General features: G+C 39.2%; 2 protein-coding genes across 3 annotated transcripts; both read left to right on the top strand.

Annotated features, from left to right (window-relative positions):
* Positions 1-535: 535 nt before the first annotated feature.
* Positions 536-5,935, top strand: LOC114821512 (uncharacterized). 2 transcript variants are annotated; one of them, XR_011576598.1, is made up of 11 exons: positions 536-1,170; positions 1,261-1,447; positions 1,556-1,689; positions 1,791-1,903; positions 2,007-2,130; positions 2,794-2,946; positions 3,080-3,235; positions 3,872-3,951; positions 4,040-4,089; positions 4,222-4,464; positions 5,244-5,935. XR_011576598.1 is itself a non-coding variant. In XM_029093889.2 (10 exons), exons 1-10 carry the CDS (start codon positions 739-741, stop codon positions 4,359-4,361), a joined length of 1,569 nt encoding a protein of 522 aa, XP_028949722.2. In that variant the 5' UTR covers positions 536-738; the 3' UTR covers positions 4,362-4,533. The 2 variants fall into 2 exon arrangements, 1 of the variants encoding a protein (XP_028949722.2); XM_029093889.2 differs by lacking the exon at positions 5,244-5,935 and having other exon boundaries at positions 4,222-4,533.
* On the top strand, positions 5,312-5,839 carry LOC114821513 (pathogenesis-related protein 1-like). The gene has a single exon (XM_070812857.1). The coding sequence runs from the start codon at positions 5,312-5,314 to the stop codon at positions 5,837-5,839; it is 528 nt and encodes a 175-aa protein (XP_070668958.1).
* Positions 5,936-7,304: the final 1,369 nt, after the last annotated feature.

Raw genomic sequence — 7,304 nt, 5'->3', positions numbered from 1 at the left:
TTTACATATTTTTTTCAGATTTTTTACAATTTTTTCGGATTTTTTACAATTTTTTTTAATTTTTTATTCAAATAATTAATCTCTGCCTTTGGATTTTAAAAATTTTGAATTCCAACACTCCAGATTATGCCACGTGTCACAACAATAACTTTTCTTAATTTTAAAACTATTTTTTCTTTTTTTTTAATTTATAAAGTAGATTAATATCAATCGTTGATCTCAGATCGAACGGTTGATATAAAATCAGTTTTTTTTTATTATCGTTGCAAATCGGACGGCTCGTATAAAAGAGCCGTTGGGATCGAACGGACCATGGGAAGCCACGTGGCTTCCCAATAGTCACTGGGTTTTCTACCTCGCGCGGGCCCATGCCCTAAAATCATATCGGGCGACGTGCCCCCACTCACGAGTGAGGAGCACGTGCCTGACACACAAAAAATAAAAATAAAAAGGCCGGGCCCAGACCTGACGTCATGGGCCTCGGGCCACATGCCTGTCAACTCCCCACCCCTCCGGGCCTTGGGCTCCCACCCTCGCTCGGACTCTCCAAGGCTGGAGGCCTACCAACCGGCCCTCGGGCCCTTTCCGGGTGCCTGTCCCCCGAGCAATCCACAAGGGGACTTGCTCTTATTAGCTCAGGAGAGGATCCTGGTCCCTGAAGCGAACCCCCCAGCTCACCTTCCAAAAACGAAAACACCTCCTGGAAAAAAACCAGTTCACTCCCTCAAACAGCAAAACATGCCAAACCCCAAACTTCCTCTCCCGATCATCGTCTTCGTCATCATCGCCGTCGTCATCACTTCATTCCCGCCCTCCCTTGCACCGCAACCGTCCAATTCCCCCTCCTCCTCCAAATGGGCCCCACGCTTCCTGGGCAAATTCTCAACTACTACGCCAAAACCTCGACCGCCTCACCGGCAACAACAGCAACCGAAAATCCGATACGAAACCCGATATTTCGCTCAGCGGCTTGACCACTTCAGCTTCACGGACACCCCGAAGTTCCAGCATCGGTATCTGATCAACACCGAGCACTGGGTGGGCGCACAGCGGCTTGGCCCCATCTTCTTCTACTGCGGCAACGAAGGCGGCATCGAGTGGTTCGCCGAAAACACGGGCTTCGTCTGGGAGCTTGCCCCTCGCTTCGGGGCCATGGTTCTCTTTCCCGAAGTAAGTTTCTGTTTGGTTCCCTAGAAAATTACAAACAAAAAAAAGGTCAAAAGAAGGAAAGTTAATTTGGTTTTTGGAATTGGTTGGCAGCACCGGTACTATGGAGAGTCTATGCCGTACGGGAGTGAGGAAGAGGCGTATAAGAATGCCAGTACACTGTCGTTTCTTACCGCCGAGCAAGCCCTAGCCGATTTCGCTGTACTAATCACGGAGCTCAAGCGAAATTTATCGGCGGAAGGTTGCCCGGTGGTGCTCTTCGGTGGATCGTATGGCGGAAGTATGTGAATTAGTAATGCCCTGTTTTAGTGAAAGTTGAAATTTGTTTTAGATTTGATGAAACCATGAAAATGTTTGATGCTTTGCTTTTTAATGATGTTGAAAACAGTGTTAGCAGCTTGGATGAGGCTTAAGTATCCTCACATTGCAATTGGTGCACTTGCTTCTTCCGCGCCGATTCTTCAATTTGAAGATATTGTGCCAACAGAAACGTTTTACAACATTGTTTCTAATGATTTCAGGGTAACTTGTGCAATTGTGCATCTTCTATGTTTGTTTTGCTTTGTGCTTTTGTGTTGTGCTATGATATTGGCGGAATATTACCTCCATCTTATATCCCGTAGCGCGAAAGTAGTAGCTGCTTTAACACTATAAAAGAGTCATGGGATGCACTAGTAACTGAGGGACAGAAGGATAATGGCCTTGTCCAGCTGACAAAAACTTTCCGCTTATGTCGGTACGGAACATATGTTTTTTAGTGGAGAGTGGAGATGGTCTTGTTTATACTTGAATTCTTCTTAACTGCCACTGGGTTTCCGCTGATCAAAACCATTTTTCAGTGAATTAAAGAAGATAGATGATCTTTCGGACTGGTTAGACTCAGCATATAGCTATTTGGCAATGGTTAACTACCCATATCCTGCTGAATTTGTAATGCCTTTGCCTGGAGACCCCATAAAGGAGGTCAGTTGATCATTTTCTCACAGTGCATTGTTAGCTATTATACCCCATGATTATAGTTTGCTTGAAACCAATTATTAACCATTGATCTCGTGTGATGTGAATGTACCATGTCCTATATATCCCAGCCTCTCTGGGATGTGCAAATGAAATGTTCTTGAAAATTATTAATCTAGGAAAAGAAAATGCATCCAAGTTCCTTAATTCCCTATACCAGGGTGTCTTCTGTGTATCTGTTTCGAGTTTATAATTATCTGTCTCAAATAATACAGCAAGTTCAATCATTGTAATCTTTCTCATTGGATTATGATTTCTTCAATGAAACAAGTTTTTTTTTTTCAAATAACCGTGCTTGCGAATTGTTGTCACTTTTAGAATAATGGCAATTGGCATTTACATCTTCTTCTTTTTTTCTTTTTTCTTTTTTTCGGTCTGTGGCATTTACATCTTATCTTAGGAATTAAGACCATAAATTTGTGGCAGAGACTGTTTCGCTTTTTTTTAGATATGCATGAATACTATAGAGTTCTAACCGCGTGATTTCCTGTTTCTCTTTAGTCTTCCCTTTCAGGGCTGTGTTGCTTAAGAATATTTGTCTATGAGAATCTTCAGGAATGGTTTTTTCTTCAGCGGTAAATCAAAATAGTCGTTTGGCTCATCTTGTAGGTTTGCAGAAAGATTGACGATTGTCCTGATGGGACTAGCACACTGGAGCGTGTATTTGAAGGAGTAAGCATTTTCTATAATTACACTGGACAAGCTGAATGTTTTGAGCTGGAGGATACTTCCGATGTTGGCACAGATGGTTGGAATTGGCAGGTCTATCAGCGTTACAGGAATATTATGCTCTTTTTCAAATCAACATAATGGTTGAAAATTGGTACCACCAGGAAAAAATAAAAAAAAATCCTTTAATGCAATTTCTTCTTATTATGTCATTTCCATTATACAGGCGTGCACAGAAATGGTTATGCCAATGTCTAGTGGTCCGGATACCAGCATGTTTCCAACCTATGATTTTAATCTCTCTGCTTTTGAAGACGAATGCTTGAAGAATTATAATGTGAAACCAAGGCCTACGTGGATCACAACAGAATATGGCGGACATGTAAGAGAATGATTCATTATGAATTTATTTGTCTATTCCTCTTTAAAGTCTATTAGCATCTGATCATTTCATTGTTGCTGTTAAATAATAATTACTATAGTGTGAATAGTGCCGTACTGGTTCATTGAATGATGATCTTGTTTTTCTCCCTTATTAATTGTATATTTTCCTACTCTTACGTCACATTGTGGTTTTTTTATTGTGTAACCTCGTATGCATGGTGATAAAGGATGCCAGGCTAGAAAAATAATGAAGGGTGATTTTCTTTTCGAATAAAGGAGCTGCAATGTACTGATCTTGCAATAGATTTGGATCAACATAAATTTGAACACCTTGGGTACAGTTTAGATTATATTTATATTACCTATCCAAGAGCAATGATTAACTTCCGATCTGCTGTTTTTAAATTACTCGTTTTCACATTTGTTACAACAATTTTTTGAAAATCTCGATATTAGAAATTTGAAGCAACTGCTTCCTTGAATTTTACCTTGCACACTAGTACACCGGTGCAATGTGCGTATCTGCTGTCTGAAGAATGTGGGTTGTTGCATGTACCCGTAGCTACTTAGATGATTTTTATTCCTTCTCAAATTTATAGTTTGATACTGGTACTCTTGGCTATTGAATTTGAAGGATATTAAGGTCACCTTGAAAGCGTTTGGAAGCAACATCATTTTCTCCAATGGCTTATTGGATCCTTGGAGTGGTGGCAGGTAACTGTATTTTTATCTAATTTTGCAATTATAGCCGTCGAACACTAAATATATGAGTTCTAATGTCTGTGAATGATATCTATTACAGTGTCCTACAAAATGTATCGGAAACTATCATCGCTCTTGTGGCTGAAGAAGGTATCTTCTACACTTGACAGTTGGCTTTACAAAACCATACCTGAGCACTCAGAAAAACAACAGATTGCTCGACGCCTCTTAACTGTTCTTGCTTCTACTAACAGTACAATTCTTTTGTTTTCTGTTTTTCAGGTGCGCATCACTTAGATCTGCGTTTTTCGACAAAAGACGATCCTAAGTGGTTGATTGAGCAAAGGGAAACTGAAATTAAGCTGATAGAAGGCTGGATCGAAAAATTCTACCAAGAACGGAAAGCAGATTTTGACATGTAGCACCGCCAATTCAACGTCCTTGAACGGGTTTGGTTTGATCATGTCCATGGAGACATGATTATCGCAGATAAACTTCCTGCAATAACAAGGTTGTATGTGCACGGTTAGTAAAACATGCGTACTCCAATAATTTCGTACGTACTTTCGTAGCAATTAGAGTATAATTTCTAAAGACATTTTAACCAATAACCACAAACATAATCATAGGAACTGAATCGCCACATGCATTGCCTTTTTTACTCAACGGTCCAACGAATTGGCTTTTCTAGATTGAGAGCATTTTTTGGCTACACCATTTGATTCTTCATGCTAGACCTTAAAAATAGACAATTCGGAATATTGTTGTTGCAATACGAATATCATATGTTCACCGTATAAATTTTATAATAAGAATCTTTCATTTTCTTAATTTTTATTTGAATATCATCCTTATGAAAAGTCATCAGGAAATCGTTTTGTCATCCAAATTCATCAAATAAATGAACATTTCATCATGAGTATGTGACTTGATAGTCACTATTGATTTGTTCTATTAATTCGGATGCATAAACAATTTCCGTTTCGCATGATATTTTGTAGGTATGATCTTTAGATGAAAATTAAAAAATTGAAGAGTTCTGAAATCTATACAATGAAGATATGTTATCTGTACGGCGATGAGAAAAATAATGAAAAATAAAAATAAAAAGACAAACAGTCCACTAATTAACAAAAACTAAGAACACGTAAATTATGTTAATTAGTTATAACACACTAAAACGTTAACGAGTATTGTTAATAAACAAAAAATTAGCTAAACCCTTCCAATATAATATAGGAAACCAATGAAAGACCCCTTCAGAAAACAACTTAACAGTTTTCTGTTGTTTCTCAATGTAACAGAAACCCTGAGAGGCTTCTGATCAGCTTATTTATATAACTTACAAATCAAGGTACAATTCCAAAGAAAAATGACGTCAACGGGAAGCCGAGTAACTATTTTAGCAACTATCGTATGCATTTTCATGTGTCTTGAGGCCGCACAAGCTCGTCATCATATTCGCCGTGCTCCGACAGCGAACCCTCATGATTTTCTGAAGGTTCACAACAATTTACGATGGAAAATTGGCCTACCGCCCTTGGTGTGGGACGAAAACCTAGCAGCGGTTGCTAGGATTTACACGAAACAGAGAGCGAGCATGGACTGCAGGATGGTACACTCAACGGGGCCTTACGGGGAGAACATCTTCTGGGGCGGCGGGAATCAGCCATGGGGGGCGAGGTTTGCGGCGAAGTCGTGGTCACACGAGAAGTTGTTCTATGATTACCAGACGGATAGTTGTAAAACCGGGCAGATGTGTGGGCATTATACGCAAATGGTGTGGAAGGACACGAAGCGTCTGGGTTGTGCACGAGAGGTTTGCAGAAATGGAGCCGGGGAGCTCATCATATGTAACTATGATCCGCCAGGAAATTGGGTTGGAGAGAAACCCTATTAGAAATTATGGGATGTGCATGCATGAACTCGTAGCCACTTGGAATTGGATTATTGTTTTGACGATTAATTGATCATTACCAATAGTCTAATCACTTTATTAGAGGTCTAACGTAAATTAATTATTACAAGGGGGTTATTTGTGCTTTGCAAATTGCATGTACGAGAAAAATACTAAGTAAGAAAATTATGAATCCTCGTTGCCCGTTAACCCCACACTTCTAATTGTTGTGTTTCTAACTAAGCATCTAACGACTAAAAGACCTTGCGTATCTGCTACTGTGAAGCACCGTAAATAACCTCTATATTTACAATATAATTTGAACTATTTGTGTATTTTAGCATAACAATTTCACTCTCTTAGACCCTATGATCCAAGAAAATTATGATTGTAGAATAATGAGCATGTGGTCCAATATCCTAGTAGATAGGATGTTTGGTTTTTACCCATGTGTCATAGGTTCGAAACTCCTCACTCCTAAATTATTGTAATAGTTCTAAATTTTCCCCCTCGTCTTAATAATAATAAACTTAAAAAAAAAATTGATAGCCATTCAATGAATAAAAGCCGATTAGTAAAAATTTACTAAAACTTGAAACCTCAAATACAACCGTTTTCCATATAATCAAAATTCAAGGCCTCCATAACAGAATTCGGTAAACAATACTCCCAAAAATATGGATTTGCTATGGTTAGGCCAAAGTGAGCTAAAGTCACAAAGTTTGCTTCCTTGAAGATATGGTTTCACCTTACATAAAGAAATTCAAAGACCAACCTAGAGTCCCCTTCCGCCATTATGTTCTTTATACCGTTGCGCCTGGTGTACAAAAGGTCTTCCTTTAAAGCAATGGCCTCCACAACTAAGATAGTAGTGCCATCAAGAATAAAAGCATCAGCACCGACCGGTTTCCCCTTCTCATTCCTTAGAACAAAAGCAGCAGTCGCCATCTCCAAATGACCAAGCCATCAAAGTTAGTTTAATAAAACCAGGAGGAGGGGATGCCATCTAATGAGATGCGGGGTACTGGTTCCACCCCCAGAATTCCATAACATTGTCAAATTGCACCGAATTATTATTCCATGGACTCACTCAAGAAAGGTTCTAGATCATTTTTCACGTAATGACCTTTAAGGAACAAATGATCTTCATTCTCACCACCATTGCCACATAGAGGGCACATTTTATCAATATTCCTAACAAATTTTACTCAGCCGAATTCTAGTACGTAACTTATGTCTGCTTACATCCTGATGGTTATGGCTCTCGATCCAAGTTGCCAACTTTATTGAGAACGGTCGCTTCTATTTTGAACAAGAATAATAGTTGTTTTGTGCTGAATATGCAGAATGTCCGCAATGGCAGTCATATGAGCATTGGTATTACTTGAAAAATAAAGATAGGGCATATGAAAATTTACTTCTTGTCTTGAGGCTTAGCAAACATATTTAATGTGTTCAGAACAGTCCT

The sequence above is a fragment of the Malus domestica genome, chromosome 15 (genome assembly GCF_042453785.1).
Source record: "Malus domestica chromosome 15, GDT2T_hap1".
Classification (NCBI taxonomy): Eukaryota; Viridiplantae; Streptophyta; class Magnoliopsida; order Rosales; family Rosaceae; genus Malus; species Malus domestica.
The sequence above is the reverse complement of the archived record's forward strand: the minus strand, read 5'-3'. Positions and strand labels throughout refer to the sequence as shown.

Bases quoted from the DNA above. Each gene is read 5' to 3' on its own strand.
- LOC114821513 (XM_070812857.1), top strand. From the start codon at position 5,312: ATGACGTCAACGGGAAGCCGAGTAACTATTTTAGCAACTATCGTATGC.
- LOC114821512 (XM_029093889.2), top strand. From the start codon at position 739: ATGCCAAACCCCAAACTTCCTCTCCCGATCATCGTCTTCGTCATCATC. The intron at 1,904-2,006 runs GTACGGAACATA...ACCATTTTTCAG, and splicing joins AAAACTTTCCGCTTATGTCG to TGAATTAAAGAAGATAGATG. The intron at 2,131-2,793 runs GTCAGTTGATCA...CTCATCTTGTAG, and splicing joins CTGGAGACCCCATAAAGGAG to GTTTGCAGAAAGATTGACGA.